Source organism: Rhodnius prolixus, unplaced genomic scaffold (assembly GCF_049639745.1).
Source record: "Rhodnius prolixus isolate KJV_2025 unplaced genomic scaffold, Rpr scaffold_18, whole genome shotgun sequence".
Classification (NCBI taxonomy): Eukaryota; Metazoa; Arthropoda; class Insecta; order Hemiptera; family Reduviidae; genus Rhodnius; species Rhodnius prolixus.
Genome location: NW_027411636.1, coordinates 2,687,791 through 2,715,788, shown reverse-complemented (window position 1 = coordinate 2,715,788; position 27,998 = coordinate 2,687,791). Strand labels below are relative to the sequence as shown.

Below are 27,998 nucleotides of genomic sequence, written 5' to 3'. Positions count from 1 at the left end.
AGTGGTAACATCTGCAGTTGCGATGGAGCGCTTCAGGTGTGGGTTCCTGAACTGCCTCCATCTCTTTTATTCCAGGTACAATTTAGTTGACTAAACTATGCATAAATTTGTACAAACTATTTGTTCAATCCAACTAATTTTCCACCTATTTGGTTTAAGACGTCGGTAACTCCTTTGCTAAAGATAGAAATCTTCTGTTGTGGTAACTAATAAATGCAGAAAAATAAAACATTTTGTCAGTAGAATATTATTTTGTAGAATTAAAACAAAAAAATAAAATATTTCCTCACACCATTTTTTCTCATTACTATTCTCAAAGTCCTAACACACAATTTTTTTTTCAACCCTCGAACGTTTGAGCCGTATTTAAATCTAATCAATTTAGAAAGGGAATTTACCAACCCTCTTTCACAGTAGTATCCCTAATGGAAATTGCGCAAAAACTTTGATTGAGCAAAACTTCAAAGAGTTTAGAAGTTCAAGAACTTATAATTTCTATAATATTGGGACCTAAAGTTTGAAGTGGTATAAGATTCTGCACATTTCTTTCACTTGGTAGAATTAATAGCTTTGTTATGTTGAGTGTTATTTTTAAACATGTTTTTTGGAGGTATTGATCTTAAAAATCATGCATTTACAAAAGTTGTTAGACTCCGCGTACTGCCAATTATGGTGTTTGTATCTTCGTTTTGTCTTAGTACATCTGGCCTGCTCCCTTTTCATAATTTTGACGTTTTATTGTTCGCACAAGTTCTTCATAGATGGAAACAAAATGGTGAAAGAAAACTTGTATCTGTGTGTATACAGCCCGTACATTTAGGTCATCGTGTTAAATATTTTTAAAAAATATTCAACTGATGGTTATATAACCTCTATAACATGTTTATTTACTTAAGTAGAACGGCAGACAGCATGCAAGTGATTTTAATCTTTGCTTTTCTTACCTAATTAACTACAATTTATCGGTATTCTTTAATAAGTATTTTTTGACAGTCTATACTTAGATTCGATTAAATTCGATTTTTGTTCTTAGTTATTTTTACTGCACTAGTAAGGGAAGGTATCCGAATTAATTGTTTTTAGGTTTTTTCGAGATATATGTATTTTTATTTGTGTGGTTTTGATACGAGAGTGGGAGTAATACAACTTAAATACGGAAAATTGTAGGATGTTCACGTTTGATATTTCTAATCATATCGATAGCGATAAAATTGGTAATCACCTTTTGAATTAATTCAGCTAATCAGAAGTGCCTCTGAATCGATTGTATTGATCGTTTGGTTTGTTAATTTGTTTGTTAAAATTACGATTTTGTACAACTTCGCAAGCTCCTAGATCTGTTGGTCATTGACAACTCCCAGTATCAAGATAAGCGAATGGTCCACTTTCGATAACCTTGACCTCCAGAGAGACCAGACAGTTCCACCACTACTACCTACTGGTTCAGATTCCTGTGTATAAGCACGTATACGCTTTAAATGCATCTAGCGATGAAGTGGCCCGCAACGTTGAACTACTTCAGCTTATAAGTAGTGAGTGGAACTGACAGAAAATTAAATTGTTTTTGGCGAACTATCTGCAAACATATCATCAGATAGAGAGGGTTTCCTTTAATATGCGTTAACTGGAAATGCGACTGGTCGAAGGAGTTTTTTTTTTTTTTTAATCTTTTTTCTCAATGTTTGTATAAATTTTACTGAGAGAGGAATGAACTATTCTTTGGATATCCTAAGACTCCAGGATGTGATTGTTGTGGCAGTTTTCAAGACCGTGTATAAGAGGTAACCGGAGAAGGAACTGACTTTATGACTCTACACTGATGTTTTATCCAACCCGGAAGTGAAGAATCTGGTGCTTTTTTTAAGGATACAATGGGGGCTCTCCTGTGGACTCTCAGACAGCTTTGCCGACAATCAGCGGTGATCGGTTTGTTTATAAGTTTGTACAATAATATTATTTCTCATTTATTATTGTTTTCTGAAATAAGATATTCGGAAAATTTAGTTTTTCTTTATTTAAGTTCTTGGAAAACAAACACTTGGTTATGTATTCACTTTGCCTTTACGGCAACAGCCAGCGCGTCTAGAGAAATATTTGACCTATAAAATGAGGTTATAGCTTGCAAAATGAGGCGGGGGTATTGGGGAGACTGTTTAGCTCTGTATCCAGCTGAATGTCCGATATTTTATACATTTTCTGTAATAGCCTCATTTTTCATAAATCAAGTTATAGTTTACTGTTGTTACTTTGTTACCTATTTGTGGTTTGTGAATTAAACCGTAAAATTAGTTATTAAAAAAAACAACTATATTTATTTTCTATTATTTCACTTTTGAACATTCCCAGCATTTCTTTTACCACATTATATTTATTAGGAATTTTTTTTAAACGTGGAATTCTTACTAAAAACTGTTGATTTCAATACTACAATCTGCAGCTTTGTATTAGAAGTGATTAGGTCACTTTTTTCAATTAATTTATTTTCTCTTTCTGTACTAAGATCCAAGGATTGTCTTTGTGTCGATATTTTTTTTTTACTTTTCACCGGAAATAACTGATTTGAGGTCCCCGGAGTTCGAAAAAGTGGTTTTTACAAATTTGTGTGTGTGTATCGACTATAACTCAAAAATATAGAATAATCGCAGTGAAGTTGAAGTTTCGATTAGATGAGATTTTTTTTTCGACTTAAAAACTTATTTTTGAAGATCTATAACTTTGGTTGGGAACATTTATCTACGGAAATTCTATTAAGGGGTTCCGTAAGCGTGCAATTTTTTTTACGTGTACTTGTGTAATAATAATAAGAATCGACGAGGTTACTTGAAGCGATCGATTTCAGCAAAGGCCCTCACAATTTACCTATTTGGACTGTAAAACTGCTTTTTTTTTTCTTTTTTTTTCAAAAAAAACGAATGGTTTCCTTTACAACAAACGAACCTACGCCAAAAAACGTAGGTTTATGTAGCACAAAAAAAATATCATGAATCATATCGAGCCATATACGAATACTGAAACTGCGTAAACCCAAATTCATTTTTGTGTGTGCTGATTTTGGATAGTCAAATTTAGCTAAAAAAGAAAAGTCTACACGCTTTGTTAGCTGGAAAATATCCCTTCTTACTCGATTGATGTTAATCGCATAAGAGACTACATCGTAAAGCTGCGCAGGTGGGGAATAACAAGGATGGTTGAACGTTTTCAGGAAACAAAGGCGTCCGTGCAGGTACCCAGCTGACTACAAAAAGTACACTACACTGACTCCCAAACGCTCGCACAATATACGAATGCTTGGGATAATCCAACTACATGAACAGTACTTATTATTGTGCCTTGATTACCCAGTTAATATTCTTAAGAGCCATCATAGATAGTTGATACTATTAAGGATTACCGAACGTCCCATTAAATGTTCATCGTTAAAAATTGTTCACTTTACAGATCTTACATTCAAAAAACAAACTTTTTTCTTGTACTCCAGCAAAGTTGCCTTCACAGCAACACCCACTGCAAGCTGAATCCAATCTTCCTATTGGTAGGGCATAGAATGATTGACTCTAAGAGAGATTCACGTTATAGAACATGATAGATAGCCCTCAAATCGAGGATTAAGGTTATTATTTTCATTATTATTATTTTTTTAAGAAACAAACCACTTTTTTAAGGAGAAAAATGAAGAAAATGCTTTCCTCCTTTAGTAACTTGTTGAGAATTTTCAGAAAAAACCGTAAGAGTATTAAGTTAATACTCCTAAGTTTCCTTAATTAAAACTGTCCCAGTAGGACCAGTTGTATAAGGGTTGATCGTCAAAAACTGCACGAAAAAGCTGTAACGTTGAAAAACACCCAACTTTGACAATTTTTTTCTCTTTTTCTATAAAAGATAAAATTCCCAAATTTTCTTTAAAATAAAGGGCAAACCCTCCTTTATAACTGTAATTTTTTGCAACCACCCAGATCTAATAGGTTTCGAGAAAAAAATTGCCGAAAATGAGCAAAAACGGCATTTTCAAAATATACTACACATGTCTTATGTCACTTTAATTTTTTTTATTTTTTTTTTGCAAATAAAAAATTCATTTAAATGAGATTTTTGAAATAAAAACTATTACCTGTATCGCATTTGCCAACACTTTTGATATTTGTTCGTATGTATCAACAAATTTTTTCCCAATTAAATGCTGGACATCATTACAACAGATCTCTGCTTGGGAAATTGTATCCAGAATTGGTTGTGGCTGGAAAGAATTGGTTTTACTTTGGTGAAAAACCAAAATTTTAAATGAGAAAAATAAAAGTACCAGTAAGTATACTTACATTAAAAGTTTTCTTTATCGTTTCTTGTATGGCGTTCAAATCTCTCTTCTCTCTTTTTGGGTCATGTTTGACATCAAAAGGAAAAGAATATACTAAATTTATGGTAATAAATAGGAAGATTAATTGGACTAAATTTAAGTTTAAGCTCAACATTGTCTAAAAATTTAAAAGAAAAGCAAAACTCATCATAATTGAGTACAAATAAAATTAGAAAATTAAATGAATAAATATTCTTACAAGCGTTACTTCACTGAACACGTATAGGTACTAAAATAAAGACTACATACACTGTCGGTCACATACAAGCTAGTACCCGCTCTTAGTGTGTGCAATCAACACAACTAAAGCCTAAACTGACGCAATCTACGACCAATATATAGACAAACAGCTGCACAAACGGCCAACACTGACACAGTAATCCCCCTCCACCCTCTCTGCAACGACTACAAAGCGCACCTTCTTTAAAGCAAGAGTATTGACAAAGTGGGGTAGTGATTGTGGTTGAAGCGCGCCGGTTTGGAGTGAGACAGTGGTAAGAAGAAGAAGAGTCTTCATTAATGATTCTCTTATCTGTGCGGCAAGTGTCCCGTGATACGAATTGATAAATCGATTGGATGAGGAAGCGATGTTCTGGCTTTCTTACGCTCTTCTCTCGCAAGCGGAAGTTGGCGATGATTGAAAATAAAAAATTCTTGAAACAAATAATACTCAAAGATTCTTTAAAGTTAGAATAAATCTACAAAATGGACGCGTCTTACTTCCTTTGAATTCTCTTGTAAGAATGAAGCCCTGAAGTGTTGCCGAGGAAGCAGTTATACTCGTACCTTAAGATAAGATACTCGTAATCTGTACATTGCACCAACTTACTACCTGTATAATATTAAAGCGCGTAATATTTTAATACCTCCCAAATTATACCTGCAAATTAATAGACATACGTTCAACATACGATGGATAGAACGAGATAGCTTATATTTCTCAAATTAGGCTTGTAATAGGCGAATAAACAATTTTTCTATTTTTAGGATTTTAAAAAACAAAATTTGTTTGCAGTTTCAGTTTCATTATTTATATTTTTACCTCGCTCTGCCGGAGGGTTATTCTTTCTTTTTATATAAAACTATTATTTAGCACAAAAATAGCTTCTGTTTTGTGAGATTTTAAACTATAAATCTACTAAAAAATGGAGGAAAACAAAAGATCACCTGAATGTTCATGATTGATAACTCTCTTAATTAGTTTATGTCTCATGTTAAGACCTCACCTTATTTTGGGTTTATTTAGATGTCAAACCTTGGGTTAGTCCTATTTTATGTGGAGAGCCATATCTGCTTTAATAATTTTAATAAATATTACCAAGAGCCGCAAGGATAATAGTGTTAAAAACCTCAGAAGATCATTTGTATTCACTAATAATTATTTTACGATATACAATAACATTTAAATGTTTTATACATTTATTTTCACATATTGCAAAGTAAGTAAAGAAATAAATAATAACTAAACCTGATTGAAACGGCGGCAGTCTTATATAATTACGTACTTCATTTTAATTTAATTCTATTCAAATTACTAACCTATCAGTTAAAATTCTTTTTGAAAGAATATCTTTACTTTAATAAATGAAATTTTCATTTTTTTCAACAAAATCAAAATATACAATATATTTTAGACTGGCTGAAGAGCCACACAATTTGGATAATAGAGCCGCGGGTTGCCGACCCCTAGTTAGTCTAATATGCTTCGAAATATCTATTTGCCTGCCTTGGAGCCGTTCGGGTATCAGACAGAGTTGCTGGTCAACAACGGTCCATGCTTTCAAGCCTCTCTGCCTGGAATAAGAATTTTCAAAAAGCTTGCCAGCTTCTTCGGTAAGCTTCTTATAAGGAATGAAGTTCCAAAAACCAATTTCTATTTGTCTGCCTTGGAGCCATTCGTATAGTTGCTGGTCAATAACGGTCCATGCTTTCAAGCCTCTTTGCCAGGAATAAGAATTTTCAAAAAGCTTGCCAGCTTTAACGGCAAGCTTCGTATTTACGAAAGGAGATTCAAAAACTGAGTTCGCTTTTAACTGCTCATACCTAAAAAGCTAATATGTATTGATGGTTAGTGGGTTCGATTCCCGGTCTTTGGTCTTGGATTTTATTTAATGGTTAATATGAGAAATTTACAGTAAAGTATGTTTGCTAGTCGCCTCCGTCCACTATACCTAATTTGGTAGTTAGACGTAAAGCCTGCCTGAAAAAATAAGCATTACTTTACTTAACTTTTTTTTTTACTAGAGCCAATAGTATGCTCCGCTATTGTATTGAGCAAATGAGAGTCCTCTCATTGGAAGTATTCTTCTACGACTCCGGCCCTTCGCCGACGATTTAGAGTGGTGTAAGTTCAGAAGTACTCTCTAAGGCTGCAGTGATGCTGGTAAAGCTCGGGCAAGCAATTCTTTGAACGTACCTTGTATCATAATTTCGTTAAGGATAAAAGGGTAAACAAGAAATAAAAGTTTTTCAAACTTAGTTCGAATTTTATTCGTAAAACTACAAAAAAAATAATTTTTAAGACTATATAGTTATGACTTACATATAACTTTTTTGAACCATATTTTGTTTATCTTTTTTTAATAACAAAAATATAACAAAATTTTCAATTAACAGTAAAGAAAAACTAAAAATTGAAATTACAATTAAATGAAAGTTAAAAATTTGTGAAGTACTTTCACTACAATATGTGTAATAGAGAGCATATTAATGAGTTTTTAATACGTGTGATTAATAGACGAGCACTATTTACTTATTCTATCTGTTAATGTGTACTGCATATACTGTACTTTCACACTTCCTTTAATTCATCCAATAATTAACAAATAGACCATGTACTTGTAAATTAAGTCTTATTTATAAAAATTATAAAAACTACAAAATTTTGTTTACAGATATACAATGTGATGTATAAAGTCAGCTTTTAAAGTTGATGGAAACAGCTGATTTAAAAACAGCTGTACTGCACCACAATGAGAAGGTTGTATTGACTGTTATATCACCTAATAATATTTTAAGTTACGAGTTCTTCTTTTTTTTTTTTTTTCTTGAATTTGCTTTTTTTACTTTCCGTTCAGAAATTGATTTACACTAGTGAGCGCGGCGATGGGAATCTGAAAAAATAATGTAACAAGAATATATTAATTACATTTCTTTATTAAAATTGTTTTTCTTTAATTAAGAATATATTTAGCCACCACAAATGAATAAATAATAAATAGGTCAACATGAACCATCGGAAATCTGTCAGTTTGCGGGTAGGAATTTCATTCCTAAATCTAGTTAGGAGGCCTCCGACTATCTTTGCTGAGGCCACCACCCAAAAAAAATGAAAAATTTGATCGATTAAATTTTTATCGATTTTATTTTTGTACAACTAATAAAAGCTTTCACTTTTCTAAATATAGACCTTATGAAATTGTAAATATTGTAATTTTTGCTCTAGCAAGGTTTTACTGGACTGCAGGCAATGTTCTGATTACATTTCTTTGTTCAAAAATAGTCTTTAAGATTGCCCAATTAAAGCGAGATGGAATGTCGATTTTTATAATCTCTACTTAGAGTTTTAAGTGGTGTCCTAGCCCAGGGATCGGCAACCTATTTTAAATAGAGAGCCATTTCTCCTTAAATAATTTTAATAAATCTTACCAAGGGCCGCAAGGATGATAGAGTGTAAAAAACCCTGTAGATCATTTGTATTCACAATTTATTATTTTATGATATACAATAACATTTAAATGTTTTATATACTTATTTTCGCTTATCGCAAAGTAAATAAACAAATAAATAATAACTAAACCTGTGTTTGAATGAAAATGGCGGCAGTCCTATATATTACGTACTCTATGTTAATACGAGTATATAAATTCTATTCAATTTCAAACCAAATCTCATTTAAAATTCTTTTTGAAAAAATATCTTTACTTTAATAAATGAAATTTTCATTTGTTTCAATAAAATTGAAATATACAGTTTATTTTGGGGCAGGCTGAAGAGCCACAAAATTTGGATAAAAGAGCCGCAGGTTGCCGACCCCTGTCCTAGCCCATACCCATACCCTGTGTTAATAAACCCCTTCTAATCTAAGGCAGCAAATCTCGCGATAACTTGTGAAAAGATTCACAGAAAGCAAGGATGTAGAGAAATGTGATTGGAAAATTTGTCTGGATTGTAAAAAGACATTTTCACTCATCTGTTTTTTTTTTTTTTTTTATAAAAAGCGGCCATCTTCGAGTTTGTTTTTATTATAAAAATAACTTTTAATTATCGGAGATAAAAACTATAGCAAATTTAATAACAATAATCAATGGTTAATTCAATTTTCCACAAGAAGATGATATCATTTTGCCTATTTTTATAAGGGAGAATATCAGCTGGGAGCTTAAAATTAAACAGCTGTAATAATTATCAAAAATTTCAAATAACTCTCTTGTTTCTTTTTGAGCCATAAGCTACCAAATCTCTTAGTATATTCATTAATCTGTATAACCTCTTAAAATAAATACCTTCACTAATTGATAGTAGACAAAATGACGTCATCAATGAAATGTAAATGTAAAGTTGCTTTCGACTATTGTTAATTAACCACCAGCTATAACCTCCCTTGAGTTATGATCATAATATAATAATAGAAATATGGTTTACATGAACTTATATTTTTTTTTTATTTTAATTATTAATGAGTGACTCTAAAGCAGCAACATTTACATAATTTGTACTTATTACATATTCACCTGAGAATAGGTTTTACGAAGATGATCTTTATAAATTATTTTGCCTGCAATTGTATCGGTTTATAACCTAACCTAACCTATATGTTTATTGTTATTAATATTTTTTATTCATTAACCCAATTTCTGTTGCATTGTTTAATTACTATTAATGATTGCATAACTTATTATAATTCACTCATAATCATTAATGGTTAACTTATGTAATTGTAATGTTGTTTTTTTAACACTTTTTGTTAATATTTCTTCACCTTTTCTCTATTTATCTCTCTCTAACACACTTTCTCTCTCTCTCTTTATCAGAACCTACCGCAAATGTACTGTCATAATTTTTCCTAACGTTCACTGATGCCCCTGCAGTAGCTCCAGCACCTGCTTCTGCTGCCCTATAACCTACACCACTGTTGGCACCTGCGGAAGCTGACGCCCCCGCACCGGCTCCATGTAGCGTTGCAGCAGAACCTTTAGTCCAGCGAATATAAATTAGTATTTATTGTAGCAGACACACAAAAAATGGAACTAAGTAATTGATTTGACAATGAATTTAAATGATATTAATCATAAAACTTGGCCCAAGCATAAGTTCTAACAGCATTTACTTATTCTATTCACACTTCTTTTTTGTTCAGAAAAATCAGACCTTCATCAGCATAGTCGTCATAGTAACGCCATCGCCTTCCTTTGCCTCTTTGCAGTTGTCGCCTGGGAGGAAATCCCTGCTCTGCTGAACTCGTAACATGGAGTTTGTTTTTGGAAAAAATTATTAATTTACAAACTGGATGAACAAATTCACAAAAAAAGAATTTTCAAGGCACAATTTTTTTTGCGCATACATAAAGTCTATTTCTTGTGTAAACAATGCTTTGCTGTGCTTCTACAATTTACAGAAAATAAAAAAATCGAATGAAACAATCCATGAGCGCTAATCGATCTACATATGTACAGTTTTGTTAATTGCAGGATTTTAATCTAGTTAGAGTTTAAAGAAATAGTCTGCCTTGTACAGAGGAAAGAGCACTTCTTCACAGATTTTGATGTTTTTGTGCACACCTCATCCAAACAACACAACCAATAATGGCTTGGACTCAACTCAAGTTACTATATTATCAAAATCGGGCCAAGATTTACAAAGTAATTAGTAGTAATAATAATTTTGGATGGGGGCCTTACATAAAGGGGGCTAACTCCTCTCCCATTCGATATAAAGCGTCGAGACCCCCAAAAGGCACATCTACATAAAATTCCGAATCGAATGACACCTCATTCATGAAAGTCGGTTCGCGCGTTTAGGCGCTACGTTGTTCACAAAAAAAGGTAACAACAAGAACAACAAGACCAATTTTTGAAAATGCCGTTTTTGCTCATTTTCAGCAACTTTTTTCTCGAAATCTATCAGATCTGGGTGGTTGCAAAAAAATTACAGTTACAAAGGAGGGTTTGCCCTATATTTTAAAGAAAATTTAGGAATTTTATCTTTTACAGAAAAAGAGAAAAAAAATGGTCAAAGTTGGGTGTTTTTCAACGTTACGCTTTTTCGTGCAGTTATTGATGATCAACCCTTATACAACTGTCCTACCGAACAAGTTTTAATGTAACCCGTGACTACGGATAAGATGACTACGCAATGGGTAACTTGTCGAAAAAACAGAGCCTCCTGGAGAACCAGACTATCCTCTGTCTTAAATAACCTTCATTTAGCTTGTGGGTAACTAGAACGAGGCATGTATTTCCAGAGATAAGTAAAAGATACTAGCAGGCTATGAATCTCAGGATCTCAGAAGACACTGCCGGGAAGGAGAGTGGGCACGAAGAATGTTGATTAGCCATATTTTTAAAAGGAACGAAGGCACCGACCGTTAGCATTGCTAATGGCTAAGAAAGCTGATGCTTTTTTCTTAAAGGAAGCATTGCAGTTAGAATGGACTCCTGGGTTTGTTGATAACTCCAGCACATTCTGGGATGCTGCGAGTAAAGAAGAAGATTACTATTTATCCCGCCCATACCTTGTACCATCATTTTTGGAAGTTTTAAAAGCTCAGCTAGCAATTCGAGTGCCAGAGGAGCAATATCCTCTCAAACTAAACCTTCCCAGATCCTGAGGTTGCTACAAGAGAGCGGTCATATCCTAGCAACGTCTTCCTCTAAACATTTAATCTGTAAACATTTTCTTATCTCATGAAGAAGAAGAGCTATGGTCAGTAAAAATACGATACACAACGAGAACAGAGAATTAAAAAACATGTCCTCATTATACATACTGCATATCGTAACAACTCATTGAAATGAAGAAGTATATAACCAAATAGCCGATAAGTTCCCATGGGATTCTTTAACTCACACTATAAAACTGAACGAGGTTACACTTTCTGTATTCACTGGCAATGACACAAGGATGGTAAATAAACCTATTTCATCAAGTGAATGATGGCGTAAAAAAATAAGGAATAATAAACCAATCGTGACTCTATGAATGTACATTTTATGTAAACGTAACCTGTTTAGCTCTAACCTACACACCATGTCATATTCTTAAAACACATGTTAACACTTCGACAATAAATCGAGCCTAAAGTTTCAAATTAATTATAAAATTTGTATCTTTTCATAAAGCGTGCTTAAATGCAAATAATTCACATTAGAATTATGTGTATACATTTTATTTTAAATTTAAAATACTATTCAGATATTTTACAAATAATTTCTAATAACAACAAACTGATTTGACTGATTAGTAATACATAAGTGCTGCTAGAACTGTGCTGTTATATTCATATAGTATTCATAACGTCAAGCGATTTCCATTCATAGCGTTTTAGCTGAATACGCATACGGTGCAAGGTAATAAGGAACCAGAAACTGCGCTCGCACACAATTTAATGGTGGTTCCAGTCCAAATATGAATGAACCATCACATGCTAATATAAAACCATGTAAAAACCTCAATAGAGGAAGCTTTTTGATTTTTGTAAGCAACAATTTAAGCATGCCAAATAGTTTTTCAAATAGAAATCCAATTGAATAACCTTGTAGCTATATAATGGGTGCTTACGTACCTCTATTGTTTAGGTGTCTGTTGACGGAGCTTAAAACAGAAATGGGAATCTGCAAGCAAAAAAAAAAGTAAAGGAAGATATTAAAAGTAAGAAATTTAATTTGTACTAAAGTTAAAGTACTCAATAAAATCAACGAACTCCGGAAAAAGATTCCAGTTATCAAAAAGATAACAAGAAGTTAGCAAACCAAGTTAAATGAAACCTCCCAATTTTTGAAAATCAGTTCAATTTACAGGTAATCGATTTTTTTAAACTTAGAATTTTGATTAATCTATTTTTTAAGCTTAAAATTTTGATTACAAGCTCCCTCCAGTATCTTCCAAAAAAAAAAGTGTGGAAACGTTCATACGATCTTTTCTCAAGTCTTAATCCAGTTCATTGCCTGAAATCTCGCCACGCCTTGGTACTGACAGTACTGTTTAGTTCCCTTCAATGATCGTGACTTTTGGCCACATCATTCATTGCTATGGTTTCGTAGCACCTAGGTTTTTAGTCACCAAGGGGGCGTTCGCGTCAGTTGTGCTCCCTGGCGTAGCGAGTATTAATTTTTGTCCCCATTTCTGACAGTTTTTTTGGCATTCCAATTCCCATTATCAGAAGTTAATTCATCAGTTTGGTACAGAGAGCGTTTTACTTCAATTATGTTTCTGTCCGACACTACTCTTGCTGACTCTGTTGGCTAATCTGCTGCTGAGGATACGAATTCTGTAGGGTGTGAATGAGAAGGTCGGATTTAGAATGTTCGATCGGAACTGTGCTGGAGTTTCAGACTATTTCCCTTTATTTGTTGTTGCTCGATTTGTTAAGACAGAATTCCTTGGTGGGCTAAAATCTGAGATTGGATTTTTATTTTAGACACGTTTTGTTGCTGTTATTGTTTTTCTTCAAGGGTTGCTGAATGGATTTTGGATAGCGTAGTTTTTTCCACTCCACTGACAAAAATTAGAAAGATTGAGGTAGAAAAATGATATATTTATGGCAAGCAATATCGATTGATCGATCGATTATAACAAATTAAATCAATGCTGACATTCTTCGCTAACAATGTAGCAAAAGAAATCTTGAAAGAAATTGTAAATTAGGCACTTACATTGAATATACTATCGAAGAAAGTGCCACCGCCTTTGTTTCCGCCACCTACGCCCGCTGAAGCACCAGCCGATGCTGAAGTTCCACCTCCGATACCTTAAACAAATGAAATTTAGAATAATTTGATAATATCTCGATGTCTAGAGCCAGGATCTCTTGTGGTTTTTGCATCGTGATATCAGTTTAGTTTAGTAAATAAAATGAAAAAATTATTGCCTACTGCTTTAGCTTCTGTTACAGAATCTTATTTGTTATAAACAGCATTAGTGCTGAATTAATCTTAAGTGGTAAGAGTAACTACTGCTAAGGGATCTGTAATATTTTCAAGGTCACATAACTGTGGTGAAATTAGGCCGCAAAGTAGCTACTCTGTACATGTCCAAGTTTCTCTCATCGTGACTGGTGATGTCTTGGGGAAGAGAGGTAGTTGGGACTAGTTTTTAGGGCTTTAAAAAAATGTCGTAACGAAAACTTTGTTAAGAACTTTCTTCAGGTAGTTCTTTGACAGTCAGACTGCTGTCGGCCATGCACCAAAGCTTTGATTTTTAGAACAAAGACTGTCATCAGTTGAGGTCTAAGGGTCATTTGTTATCAATGAATTCATCTTGCACAGCTGACGACTGAAAGTTTGTTTTGAAACCTTCATGTGAGATCGCACAGTTGTTCTCTCACTTACTCCCAATTTATAAACTCACCCCAAATTGCACTAAGATTTAGAACAAGATAAAAATAATGCTAAACAGAAGCTAATATTAGTACTTACTAAGAAGTGTTAGTTATAAAGAGATTCATGTGAAACAAGAGTAGTTTCGAGTCCATCGATTGGGCCCCTGTGCACGGAAAGTAAAAGTGAACCAGAAAATGTGCAAGCCAATCAAAAAGAAGAAGGAAGTGTGTGCAAAAAAAGTGAATTTACGAAGATGATGATAGGAAAAACTTTGTAGCAATATCTCCTACAACATGCTTTCTCTTACAATTGTAAGAGAAAAACTAAGAATACCTGCACTGGCGGAACCTGCAGGAGCGCTGGCACCGGCGAACAATCCGCCTCCATCTGCTGAACCACCAAGTCCTGGAAAAATGAATTTTTAGCCACAAACTTCCTACAATTGTATGATTTGTAATTCGAATTATTATACAGGGTGATCCATTTAAAACGCACCAATCGCTAATAACTTTTTAGGAAAGCGGAATTTCGAAAAAATGTACGAAGTAAACTATGTTTATTTTGGTCTAGTTTTCAAATTTTTCACCCCCGATACTGTATCTTCATTTTTCACGGAGTTACGGTCAAAAACCCGATTGGGGTTTCATAAGGACCACTGGTTTTTACCGTGACCATTGTTCACGCCTCTGTAAATCTCTGACACCTAATTGCATATTGTAAATCAGTAAATTCAAACAGCGCAGGTAAACGTGCTGGAATATTAAGTTATACTTTGCAAATTTAATGTAGTGTGAAACCTGTATCAGTACTAGGCTGGCCTAAGAATGAATCTTGGGTACTTTCACTAAAAAACAATAATTTAGTCATGAAATAGTGTAACTACTGTATTGAGAGTGGCGCTTAGATGATTGGTTTAAATATAATGTAACATATTCCTCTTTAAAACAATAACCTCCTATTCTGTGACGTAATTATATTTCCATTCATTTATAGTGATCATCAATAATTAAGATCAAAGTAATTACTTATGTTTATTTTTAATTAACCGTCCATGAACATCATAAAAAGGAAGAACGAATCTCAAGGTTAGGAACTGCTTCAATTACTAATTTAATGAAAACTGATGTTTTACAGAGATTACACTTAAATGTAATTAACTCCTCCAAACTTGATGGAAAACGCAAATAGGAAATGATAACAATTAATCGCTCAAAAACAAGAAGTAAAAAGATTTCCGTCACTAATTAACTTGATAATAAGTAAAGCAGCTTACCGGCACTTGCAGAATAACCACCCCAAGATGCTGAAGCGCCTAGGTTACCAACTGCGACTCCATTTGCTGGCGGTACCTGCGACAATAATTGATTTTTCTTTTAAATAAATACTAAGTTCTTCGCTTATTTTATTAAGTGGAAGTACCGCAATTGTGCGCCTTTTGTGTCTCTTTCCTCTGTGTATCGAAAACAGTGTTTTCAAAAATTGGCCATATAAACGAAGTCCTGACTTGAAGAACTACACCAAAAGTAACCGGTTTTCCACAGCCTTTGTACATGCACATTGCTGCTATCACTATTTGAGAGTCTTGGAAACGGAAAGAGATCCTTCGGCGCGAAAAAAGAGGCGCGTATTCGAATGGTTTCCTTCAAGTTATGGTCCCGTTATCACTTCACTTTTTAAAATTACTCCGTCAAATCTGAACAAGCGTCTTACTGCTGACTTGTTGAGTCATAATTTTAAGGGCAGTATCGAGAACTGAGACTTTTGGAAGGCGTTCCCTCTGATCAATTTTCCTAACTAATTTAAGTTTGGGAAGGCAAGAACACACCCCCTGAGAGCCAGCGTAGTTATCCAGGATATGGTACATATGCTCTTATAGAGGAAGAAGGTGTTTAGGCACAAGGAAATAAGTTATTCTATTTTGTCGGTTCCAATATTTTCTTGAGGCTTACCAAGCAAGAGAACTGGGATGGCTACCAGGTGTTAAAATAGGGTTAATCCTCCCTGAGAGGTCTCGAAAAGGAGTGGGCATGGCTCCAGGATGTGATAGCTTTCCGCATTCCAGGGTTTTCTCTGTACAGCCTTAATTAGTAGAGTCCTCAAACTTCTTAATTTATTGTTCATTTTTTTTTTTTTTTTTTTTTGTTATTTATGGGAGGGATGCATTGGACAGCTGGGAATGGTCATCCGGCTCTCCCATCTTTCTCAAAACTTGTTTAGAGAATCTGGTTCCTTTAATTTAGGGAGAAATGCTCAAATATCTGGAGTCAGCTGGCGTGAATGCACCAAGACAGACTATGCCAAACTATCGACTCTTTTCTCTACTTGGGGCTTCCTTGAAGAGTTTAGACTTGGTTACGTACAGTTTACTGGTTTTGAGAGGTTAATATAACCTACCTTAACCCAATCAGTTTTCTTTATTTTTTAAGTAGTAAAGTTTTGTAACCTAAATAGTTCTAAAGAAGGTTTAATGAGTTTCCCAAATCTCGTGTTTAAAGAGATAGGCGTAAACCTAAAAGTAGAATGAATTTTATCGAAATTTTTTCGTCTTCAGTATATCAGACTTGTATAGAACATTTGTACTTCATAAAAATGCTGGAAATGGTATTTCAGAAAAATTCATCTTACGCCAGTACCGGGAAAAGATTGAGAATTTGTTAATAAAACTGATAAATAAAAAACGTTATCGTTCAGATCTTTAGAAATAATATACCTTATATAAAGTTAAATCTTTAATTTATGAAATAAATTCTAAAATGAAATGCGCAACAGGTACACGAATCCGGAAATTAAAAAAACAAAAAACTACCTGTATAAAAACCAGAAATATAAGATGGCCTTCACAAAATCTATTAGAATGAAGTGTTTACTTACTCGTTTTAATTTCAAAGGAAGCAGAAAAAAAACTCTACAATGAAGTGTTTCAATGCTTAAGATAATTCTTTTGAGTACAAAATTAGTTTAAAAAACAGAAAATGTATAACTAAATTAATTTTCTGCGGTCATAACACTGGATAAACAATTAAATGTGTTGATTACAAATCAACGTTTATTATTTAAATTTATAACCTTCAACTAATGAGACGGCAGTTTAGGTTAGCAGGTAGGTTATACTTACGTATTTCGGTTCTATGGAAGACCACAAACGGAAATTTTTTAGATCAAGGTTGCGTAGGTATTTTCCTTGAATATTGCTATGAAATTCTTTGAGTTCTCATGATTATTTTTTATGTTTGCTTGATTATTGATAATAATTAATTTGGTTATAAGTTAGTACTCTAGTTGCTGCAATTTTTGGGCTACACTGGTTATACTTTTTTTTAAATAAGTACATTTTTCTATATCCAGTTTGATATTGTAATTTGATAAACATATAGCTATCATTGATTTTTGCGAAAAATCGCTTGATTGAAAACCTGATCTGTTTGAACTCTAATCTTCGTATACCGCCTACTTAAGTTCAATACCCAGATGAAACCCTATAGAGAGAAATACGTACACTAGCTGCTTCTTCAGGGATTTTGGTAGGTTTTTGAGCTTTAAAGCCCTGACTTTGACATTCTCCCAGTACATACACTGATGCTCCAAACACTTACAATGAGAACAGGGCGTGCCAAGGTGGTTGGGTTTACAACTACCCTCAGCCAAACTTAAGCTCGTCGTCACACATTATAATCGCCACGTAGACATGCTTTACAAATGATAAAATTTCCCTGCAGTTCCTAACGAGCTCCTCTTATTAGCCAAATATCAATTTAATAAAGCCAAGATCTTACTAAATAATATTATTATTATTCAGTGTGAACTAATTTTCTAAGTCACCTGACTAAGTCATTTATAAATTTAGATATTCTTTGGAGACTCACCTGCTTCTCGACGATCACGGTCTTCAGATGATTTGGAGCTCCATAGGTCACGCTTAGGATCGCCAAACAAACAAACACCTTTGTGTACATCTTATTTTCTGTAAACAAAGTAAAACAAAAAACAAAAAATTAGTCATTATTAATCAATACTCTCTTCGTAGGGGCAAGTTGACCAGCCACGACGTCAGGGTTCCCGAGTCATCAAGAACAATAGAAATACAGGCATCACCCATAGCCCACAGAACACCCAGGGATTGCAGAGGAAGTTGATTTGTGCATTTCCCTAAACAAATTATCCTGACTGAATAAGTAGGGCTGAAATGAGCTGCGGAAATCTAGTACAGCTGGCAAGTCTTCTAAACAACGAAAAAACTGGTATTTGTACACTTATGTCTTTATCTTTCTACAACTGGAACTCTTAAGGTTATATAACCTACCCAACTTCTTCGAGTTCTGCCTTCAAAAAACCTATTTAAATCCAACTTTGTAAAGTTTGTGTAACCTCCCCTAGAAATGCCCTTATCCTTCTTCTCCTTGTAAAATTGTGTTTGTAAAAGAACTACGTGAGTGCAAGTATTAATTTCAATTTAAAGAAAAAAAAAAAATCATTGGTACTGTTTTCAAGAAAAGCTCAAAAATCAAAAAAATACTTTCAACAAATTTGAACATCCGGTTAAGATATTTTGACCATTGACTTCCTGTTTGAATTCTGTTGAGTTATAATACTCGTATGGTCTGGATCCAAACAGTTATAATATAAAGTTGAAACTATCGGCGAGTTCCTGTTTTTGATCTACAGTCTCCATTCTCACAAGATCAATCATGTAAAGTCACTCTTTTGATTCTGGGAAAACCAAAATTCCAAATCTACAACTAGACTAAATTGCAATGACACTACGCAAGACAGAGAGAAAAACAAAATAAAATGTATTAGAACTTTTCTCAGCAATGGCAGTACCATATTCAATAGCACGTAATTATTTTTAATGATGTTATTGAATTAGATTGCCCCATTAAATAATAATAATAAGTTATATCGTTGTTTATAAATTTCCCAAGAAAAGTTCAACGTTTTCCATCGTCGCAAGGACATTTTATTCCATGATTTTCTAATTTTTCCATTTTTATCTTATAAATTTGTCATATTTTCTTTTTATATTTATTTAAATCATTGTTTCAGATTTTACGTGAGACAAGAGTTTCGTCTGAAATTTCTACTTGTTTCTACAATGTGACTTGATTACACTCAATTTAATTCATTGTGATAAATTGTTCTGATAAAAACTGAGGAAATTCCCAAAGGAATGGTATTTAAGTGATAGTAGGGATGGGTGGTTAGGAATACTGGATTCCATCGTGAAGATTATAGGTGCGAATCCAGCTGCTGGGAACCTTAGATTTTTCTCTTCTTCCTAAAAACTTCTTACAGCTCACTGTGATGGACCGTGTTGAAATCGCTTGAATGGTGGAAATTCAGGTTGAATTCAACATGCGGATTGCTGTTTAAGATTTTTTTTTTTTTTATTATTTTGTACAAAATTTTTAAATTAAGGTGCGATGAGGGGCGCTCGGAGCTTTTTTGCTCAATGTACTGGCGGTCTCCAGACTGTTTTTTTAAAAAGACAACTACGTCCATCACTCGAGCTGTAAGGAGCTCTTAGAAATAGATAAAATCTAAAAGCCTGCTATTGAATTCAAACTCGGAATCTCGCGAGTGAGAATACAGTACGCTAGCCACTTATTTATTCTTTCCGTCAGAGGTAAATACAGATCATTTCTAATTAACCCCACAGATCCACCATTACAATTTTCAGCAGTTGCTAAGAATTTAGCTAAACTCCTATTTACACCTTTCGCAGAATCTTTAAAGTTCCATTGACCCTGATAATGTTACGAATGTAAAACAGGTGGAATTCCCATGTGAACCAGTCTTGGACTACAGCTAAGAAGGTAGCAGAAAAAACTGTTCCAACCCAGTTCAAGGTCAACGAGCCAAGTTATAGACAATAACAATGACGTATTCATTAATCGATAGCTTCTAAAATGTTTCAGTAACCAGATAATATAATATTGTGTAATTTTGCATAAACTTTGATACAAAGATTAAGATTAATTATCAATTATCATCGTATCGTGGAACTTACGCTACACGAAGACTTGTTTTGGTAAGACATGTATGTAACATTCCATAGCTCTAGGTGGTGATTATTTTATTTTATTTTCGTAGTTCGTGAAATTTTAAGAGTTGTTTTTGTGACGCTTCTATCTCTGGTTAAGATTTGGAGCTGCTACCTCTCTAGATTGGTCTGTGCCAATTAACAAACCACTCTACCATCACTAAGTAAAATTAACGTAGATCCCTATTTAGCGCAAGTAGTAGGTGAAATAGAGACTTTTTTACCATCTATATCCAGCCCATGAATTCTAGATAGAATTATTCTGACTTCTTTGGGTAAACCGATGGACATAAAAATACTAAGAATTGTTGGATGATCAGTGATGCACAAAAAAAAAAGTAGGTTTAAAAAATAAAATTCCCTTTTTCTTTTTTGTACATAAAATATATCTACACAACTTACGTAATTTCCATTAGTTTTATTGGTTACACATAGAGAAGGGATCAGCTGTTTTCCTGGCTCGAGGTTTTGTGATATTCTTTGTTTTTTTGGTTCAACTGGTACGTAACTCCCAGGGTGTTAAGAGATTAGGTGTAGATCTTGGGTAGGAGTTGGCGCAGTAAATGTTTCTCCTTAAGTTTATTGTTCTGTTTTATTTTTCAAGAAAAATCCTATTTCCTGAAATGAAATTTTTAAATGAACACTTCCATATGTAATCTCGAGGAAATTACGAAAATCTGGAATTCAATCCAAACTCACTATTCGCCATTATTTCCTGTAACTACCAGAAAAAAAAAGAAACTAATAAAAATTCCGCCAGTCATTGATGACATATCCCTTCTCTATTTTCATACCCACACCGATTTAGTCCATTGTAAAAATAGGGAACACAGTGAAAGTGCACAGACAATGACACTAACCTGAAGGAAAAGTGTTACTGACCAACACTTACTTAAGCACAAAAGGCCATGTATTAAAAAAAATGTTGTTGACTAAAATATTGAAGATAATAAGAAAAGATTTACATGACTAGATATCGCGGAGATATCCTTGGCCCAACTAAAATGAACAGCCGACGGAAGTTGTTGCTTTGATTGTTGACATTTTTGGCCATTAACAGTTTAATTACAAGCTCAAAAAAATAACATATGTGTGTGCAACCTCAGAATCACAATAATAACTGAGTTTAACCAAATTATAGTTATTATCAATCAATTACATTTAATACGTAGTTTAGTAGTGATTTTTATTTTATTGATTTATTTCAATGACACCAAATACCTTTTCGCCAAACTTCCCGTATTAAGTACACACATATAATGGTTGTATCATTTATTCAACAGTTTACCAGAAACTGATTGTCCGAACACGGAATCAGCAAGATAAATTTCAAATAACCTCGTCATTTAGAATCTTGTAAACAAAAAGGCAGATCATAATTCAATCGTCTAACCTCAAGGGAATCAAAATTCACCAAGTTGTCGTTGAACATTAGAAGAAGCAAAAAAAATTTATTTTTACAGTTTTTACAATCATTTTATTTCTCGTAATATGTACGAATTCTCCAACTAATGGAGGCGTAAATCGTAAGTTAAAAACCTGACAAAAAGAATTATGGCAGCAAACAGCTGATGAGAGTTCTGTTATAGTTACAGCTGTGCGTGCATTATAACAGTCTCTAGTAGTTTTACCATAGAATGCATATTAGTGATGGGCAGAACGAGTCCGTCTTTGGACTCGTTGGATTTGAATCAGTTCCAGGGTTGGAATCGATTCCAACAACTCGTTCACCGATTCCGGTCTCTGTACTTACCCTATGCATTAGTAAAAATGTCACGCAATTTATTAAAAAATATCATTAAATGTTAGCTTTCCCAGTTAATAACAAAACTATATTTCTTTAACACACATTGAGTACTATCCCTAATTTCCAATTGCACTGATAAATATAAAATTAACAACGTAACACAAAAATTAACATAAAAATAGACTAGTCAATTATAAAAATTAAAGCAATGCTGTTTAGTCATTATCTAGCTTGACCACTGGAAGACTGGAGTTAACGTGCTTCAAGAGGATCCAAGGTAGAGAAACGGAAATGGGTAGGAAATTATTCCCATAAAAAAAATTCTAACCCTTCAAGCAAAATGATAATTACTCATAAATAAAGAAATATTTATTTACTAGGACTTGTATATCAAGCTTTAAAAATATTATCTTATTATCTTACGAAAAGAAAAAGCTGTGTGCTTAATCTTTAACATAGCGCTGGACACTCTTATTCTTATCTTCATTGGGTAACTTTAACCGTGTACATGACCGTGAGACAGTCAAAGTAACACTGAGCCAAAATTTAGTATTACCTAATTGGTTTACTTACTGCAGTATCCCTCCCAATCTATCACCAATTTCACAAACATTCATCGATTGGAAATAATTTTTAGTTAAATATTCGTTTTATTTGAATACAAAAAACATTATAACGCTTTCTTAAGATGATTTTAATTTTTAAAATTTGTTTTTGTCCATTACTCTTATATAATACGAAGAATTTCAAATAAAATATAATATACAAACACAATGATCTAGTATGCAGGTGGAGTCAGTCCTCGTTACCATAGCAATGGAACCGTTAAACAACTCCGGTTCCAGCTCCAGCAATTTCTATTGGCTAGATTCAGTGAACGAAAAAATGGAACGAGTCCGGTTTCAAAAGGATTTAAATCACTCCGGATTCGACTCCACCAACTCCAGTGGATTTAACCAATGAAAATGCTAGAGCTGGGCCGGAGTCGTTTAACGGTTCCGTTGTCATGGTAACTACGACTGACTCCACCTGCACACTAGATCATTCTGTGTTTGTATATTATATTTTATTTGAAATTCTTCGTATTTTATAAGAGTAATGGACAAAAACAAATTTTAAAAATTCAAATCATCTTAAGAAAGCGTTATAATGTTTTTTGTATTCCAATGAAACGAATATTTAACTAAAAAATATTTTCAATCGATGAATGTTTGTGAAATAGGTGATAGAGTGGGAGGGATACTACACTAAGTAAACCAGTTAGGTAATACTAAATTTTGGCCCAGTTTTACTTTGACCGTCTAGCTGACATGTACACGTTCAAGCTTACGCCAATGAAGATGAGAGTAAGAGTGTCCAGCGCTAAGTTTAAGATTAAGCACACACCTTTTTCTTTTTGTAAAACAATAAGATAATATTTTAAAAGCTTGATATTCAATTCTTAGTTAATAAATATTATGAGTAATTATAATTTTGAAGGGTTAGAATTTTTATGGAATAATTTCCTACCCATTTCCGTTTCTCTACCTTGAATACTCTTGAAGTAAGTTAACTCCAGTCTTCTAGTGGTCAAGCTAGATAATGACAAAACTGCATTGCTTTAATTTATATTTGACTAGCCTATTTTTGTGTTAATATTTGTATTACGTTGTTAATTTTATATTTATCAGAGCAATTGGAAATTAGGGATAGTACTCAATGTGTGTTAAAGAAATATAGTTTTGTTATTAACTGGGAAAGCTAACATTTAATGATATAATAATATAATAAATTGCGTGACATTTGTTCTTATGTTTAATCGTTCCAAACCTTCTGCTGCCTCATTTTCATTTTTATTTGCCTAAATTTTTTGGGGCGGGGCGGAATCACTTTTTTTAAAAATAGGGATTTGAATCAACTCGTTCCACCATCGGACTCGTTCCAATGGAACGAGTCCGCTCAAATAGCCCATCACTAATGCATATTACTTTATGTGGATGAGGACATCGTTTATAGTTCTGTAATAATTTCTCTCCTTGTGTAAGAGCGGACATTTCTTAAACTCAGTTCATGTAAATAAAATTACACTGTTGCATTGCCGTTAGAAAAACTATTAATAGTTCTAAGTGTATTACATTAGCAGGTAAAAAATTTATAGTAATTTTGAAATCATTGCATTTGTAATATCATTTTATATTCTTTCACTCGAAAATAAGCAGGGCACAAAGTATCTTATTTATTAACTTGAAATTTCAACGATAATACAAGTTTTTTTTCTTTTAAGATTACTAAGAGGTAATTTATGTCCCGGTTACTTATTAATTGTGTTGATGCTTAATTTTGATCCCAATTAATATTGTAGGTAATAAGTAGGAAAAATTTGAACACTGCAGAAAATGTGTCACTGTTATAAGAATGGTAAATAGTAAAAGAGTCACGTTGAGGTTCACATTAACTTAAAATATCTCAGATAACCTCAAAAATTTCAAATCACAAGTAAAAATCTAGATGAAACAAATGTGCACCATAATTTTATATTCCGGAATTATTTCCTCCCAAGATAGAAACCGGAAGATATATTACTACTAGTCAGTTTGTAGAACAAAAATTTCCTGCAGATAAATTTTCTAAAAGGAAGTGAACACTACTACTACGTAGTGATACTAGACTGAAAGAAAAAAAACCTAGTGAGTCAAATCTACGTAATAGCGTAGCAACTTTGTCATCATTAGTGATAATGATTCTTGGAAGCAAGAAATAACACTCAACACACAGCTGATTATATTAATCAGAGCGTGGTAAAAAGATTTGCGTACATTTGTAAAGTATGCATCTTCATGTATTAGTTTATTTGTAATAATACTTGACATTTATCTCGTAGGAATCATTTTGGAATTTCCAGTTCATTTGTTGAGATTATAACTACGAAATTACAAACTACCCCGGGCATCGTTTACCACAAATAAGAACTACAAACAAACAATTCTACATTCCTGCATACAATGGTGAAATTAATTTAATAATGCCTTCTTATTGTGTTCAAGTTAAATATCTTTAAAAACTAGGCCACACTGTTCGGTTCCGATCCCATAGTTAAAGCAATCTTCCTACTTTGTTTCTTGAACATACCCTCTCGATCCAGTTTTTTTTTTTTCGTTCCGTCAACAATCCTGGAGTATTTGCTGGATCAGCAACTTTCCTGGAAGTCCCATGTTGTTCAAAAATATCCAAACAGTCTATTCTCTCACCTTAAAACCTTCATTTCAATCAGTTCCGTCACCTACTTTCCCAAAATTCCAGCCAATGCTCGTCTTTGTTTATCTTCGGGATTCCCTGGGAAAAACTGTTAAAAAGTATCTTTAAAACTAAGCCCGTACTTAACATTCTACTGCCAGTATCCCCTTTAAGGGTCTTCCTATTCCAAGCTATTAAGTCTCCCTATACTCCGAAAAGTTCAAATTGAAAATTGTTATATTTATGAAAGTGTAAGGGATCGAAGTTGAGTTATCAATGTTTTAGTTAGGGTAACATATGTTTTAATAGCAGATTGTATTATAATTATTGTTGATAGTAATTGCAATAAAAGTTGTTTCCTATAATAAGAAAGTATTCATTGACAGTTATGAAATAACTCGTATAACCTCTACTAGGCTTGCCAACGAAGACATTCGTAAAACTGAACGACTTGTAAAAGACTTTAGTGTGATTCGTTCAATTCACGTCCGAAATTCTAACTAATTAAATCCTTGATTGTCCCAAGTAAACTTAAATGCATTCTTCAGACGTTAGAAAGAATTTCTTTTTAATTTTTCAAGTAGATGATAACTGTTTCGTAATCAAATGTAATATTTATTTTTTTTGTGGAGTTAATATATTATATTTAAAAAACAATATATGAAACAAAATGAAGAAACAATAGTTATAACAGCAGTTTGTGTAACCATGATTATCTGCGTAATCAATTTTGATCAGTACTTAGTATTGTTGAATCTAATTACATTGTAGGTCAGTGCAGAAACATTCGCAGTAAGTATGCTAGTTGATCTCACGTTATACAAATGATCAATAAATTCACTGTGATGAAACCATTCTGTATTAAATAGAGATAGATGTTTGATGCAAAACAATGACGAAGATAATGGCAATTAGTTTTGTAAATATTGTGTAATGTTTATCTATTGTTTAATATTGTTTTCTTATAATAAAGGTAAAGTAGGGTTTCTAATTTAATGATATAATCTTGCCGGTTTTTAGTTTTTACATTATCACTTACTGATGACAAGATTTTGTTCACGTAATAAATTCATTTAGATTAGTAAAGTACACACAGTTGAAATCCACAAAGTTGAAACGGAGTAAGGTTTCACTTTAAGTTTTTAAGAAAAGTAATACCCATTTTTTTTTTCAGACAAGACAACTACCAGATTAGGCGAACGGGGAAGCAACTATCAAACATACTTAACTATAATAAATTCCTTTTTAATCATTAAATAAAATCCAAGGCCTATATCCCATTACCTATTGGCTTTGCAGGCGTCGCCTCTAACTGTTCGGTTTACTGTGGTCCCTATAAGGTGTTATTTAAGCGGTTTTTCAACCTTCAAGCTCCAGGAATTTGCAAAATTTACTTTTTTTATCTTTCTCTGTGGTATAAAAAAAAAGGCTACAAGAATGCTTTTTTTTTTTGTTTAAAAGACGCTCACTTAGGAAGAACTGCTCAGACGAGCCAAAGAACTTGGGACAAACTCTTACTTAGCCACAACAAAGGCAAAAGCCTGATGTAAACATTCACACCAATTATGAATTTATACCTAAAAAGGATGTATGACTTCTATATTCATATACTTTTAATAAATAAAATACTCGCTTGTGGAAGGAAAGACTTGTGCGAGACGTCGTAGATCACCTAAAATCAGTGTGTCTTGAGAAAGGTCCATTTGAATACTTTCTAGAAAATTACTGGAAATTCAAAACAGCTGTTGGAGGTTATTCCTTGGTTATACATTTCATAATATTAAATATAAAATAGAGAACTTAAACTTCAGTGCCTTTTGAGAAAACTAATCTATTAAAAGTTACCTAATTAAAAATAACATTTTGAGTTTCCGTGAGTTCTCAGAAAAGTTGTTTGTGGAAATTTCGAGCAACAAAGAGGCCCACTTCTAGGGAAGAAGGGCCATTTTATTGGAAAGTCGAGGCCTATCACTTGTTCAACATTTTTAATGAAGATTAATTGAATGACTACACTTTCTGCTATTATTATTTACATACTTAACCTTTAGCCTGGCAGCTAACCCGAGGAAGGTAACATTTCTGCTGAAATAGAGGTTACGTTAAACCAAGTACCCTAAAGTTTCAGCAGACACTTCATTATTACCAAAAAATTAGAACAAATTTAGTTTTCTGCAATACCCGATGTCCGATGCAGAAACTCTTGTCCATTGTCAAAACAGCTGACCCACGAGTGCGATAGAAACTGTGAGAAATCCACCAATTATAGAGTTTGTATTCGCTGAATGTGAATGTTGCTTTCATTTCAGATTTTATCTCAATCGAAATGATCTCTTTAATTTTTTTTTTTTGCCGATTTGCTTGCTATAGATTTTATGTAGATTCCCGAGGGAGAAGTTTTAATTGTATTCCATGGATTTCATTTCTATACAATATTACTGCGCATTAAGTTGACAAAATTACTGTGTTCTAAAATAATCGACAGAAATTTATCGAATGAGAATTTTGAATTAATCGAATGAAAAATGAGAATATCGAGTGAGAAAAAATAGACTGAGTGTTCACATCAGTTTCTTTTTAAATATTTAGATTCATCATCGTCTCACATTAATTAATATTAAGTATTAGCTTCTACAACTACCGCTTATACTTGTATAAAGATTTTTGTTAAATGCGACTTAATTTTTAAATACTTCAGGTTATTTTATAAGTAAAAGCTCCCAATATGTGAGTCGGAGAACAATTCAGGAAGTTTTAACTGTTTAATAATTTACGTAACAGGTTATAAATTAAGATAAGGTAACATTTATAACTAATTAATATTCCAAAAATGATTTTATTAGCCTCTAAAATGCCAATTAATATGGCGAACAGTAATCGGCCATTTCCGTAGTATTAATATTAATATTACTTACATATATATTATCTGCTTGATGCCTTTGCAAGTCTTGCTACTTATAACTGCCAAGCACCAACTGATCATGTACTCTTCTGGTGTCTGTAGTAATTTAAGATCCCCAGACGAAACTGTATGAAGGACATCACCCCTTCTATTTCTGCTTCTCAGAGTCCACCAAGTCTCGGTTACGCTATTGCACAGTTGCCCCTTCC

The 27,998-nt window shown here is 33.2% G+C and overlaps 2 protein-coding genes and 2 long non-coding RNA genes across 7 annotated transcripts; 2 read left to right on the top strand and 2 right to left on the bottom strand.

Moving 5' to 3' along the window:
* Positions 1 to 16: 16 nt before the first annotated feature.
* Positions 17 to 4,716, bottom strand: LOC141462133 (uncharacterized). Its single transcript, XM_074143750.1, has 4 exons — positions 4,551 to 4,716; positions 4,314 to 4,469; positions 4,109 to 4,234; positions 17 to 206 (listed from the first exon to the last, which is right to left on the bottom strand). Exons 2-4 carry the CDS (start codon positions 4,464 to 4,466, stop codon positions 117 to 119), a joined length of 369 nt encoding a protein of 122 aa, XP_073999851.1. The 5' UTR covers positions 4,467 to 4,469; positions 4,551 to 4,716; the 3' UTR covers positions 17 to 116.
* On the top strand, positions 4,160 to 7,572 carry LOC141462138 (uncharacterized). Its single transcript, XR_012463119.1, has 3 exons — positions 4,160 to 4,299; positions 5,598 to 5,790; positions 6,596 to 7,572. It is a non-coding gene; the product is annotated as an uncharacterized lncRNA (long non-coding RNA).
* Positions 7,355 to 27,988, bottom strand: LOC141462129 (uncharacterized). Of its 4 annotated transcripts, XM_074143742.1 has the most exons (9): positions 27,803 to 27,960; positions 17,754 to 17,851; positions 15,164 to 15,239; positions 14,224 to 14,295; positions 13,225 to 13,319; positions 12,135 to 12,183; positions 9,722 to 9,805; positions 9,392 to 9,543; positions 7,355 to 7,464 (listed from the first exon to the last, which is right to left on the bottom strand). In XM_074143742.1, exons 2-9 carry the CDS (start codon positions 17,841 to 17,843, stop codon positions 7,414 to 7,416), a joined length of 669 nt encoding a protein of 222 aa, XP_073999843.1. In that variant the 5' UTR covers positions 17,844 to 17,851; positions 27,803 to 27,960; the 3' UTR covers positions 7,355 to 7,413. The 4 variants fall into 4 exon arrangements, with proteins under 4 accessions (XP_073999843.1, XP_073999845.1, XP_073999844.1 ...); XM_074143744.1 differs by lacking the exon at positions 9,722 to 9,805 and having other exon boundaries at positions 27,803 to 27,988; XM_074143743.1 differs by lacking the exon at positions 14,224 to 14,295 and having other exon boundaries at positions 27,803 to 27,961.
* On the top strand, positions 12,135 to 21,035 carry LOC141462137 (uncharacterized). The gene is made up of 3 exons (XR_012463118.1): positions 12,135 to 12,369; positions 17,915 to 18,128; positions 18,934 to 21,035. It is a non-coding gene; the product is annotated as an uncharacterized lncRNA (long non-coding RNA).
* Positions 27,989 to 27,998: the final 10 nt, after the last annotated feature.

Bases quoted from the DNA above. Each gene is read 5' to 3' on its own strand.
- LOC141462133 (XM_074143750.1), bottom strand. From the start codon at position 4,466: ATGTTGAGCTTAAACTTAAATTTAGTCCAATTAATCTTCCTATTTATT. The intron at 4,235-4,313 runs GTAAGTATACTT...AATTCTTTCCAG, and splicing joins CGATAAAGAAAACTTTTAAT to CCACAACCAATTCTGGATAC. The intron at 207-4,108 runs GTAATAGTTTTT...TGCATTTATTAG, and splicing joins TGTTGGCAAATGCGATACAG to TTACCACAACAGAAGATTTC.
- LOC141462129 (XM_074143742.1), bottom strand. From the start codon at position 17,843: ATGTACACAAAGGTGTTTGTTTGTTTGGCGATCCTAAGCGTGACCTAT. The intron at 14,296-15,163 runs GTAAGCTGCTTT...TCATTTTTCCAG, and splicing joins TGGTTATTCTGCAAGTGCCG to GACTTGGTGGTTCAGCAGAT. The intron at 9,806-12,134 runs GTACGTAAGCAC...TTACGAGTTCAG, and splicing joins CAGACACCTAAACAATAGAG to CAGAGCAGGGATTTCCTCCC.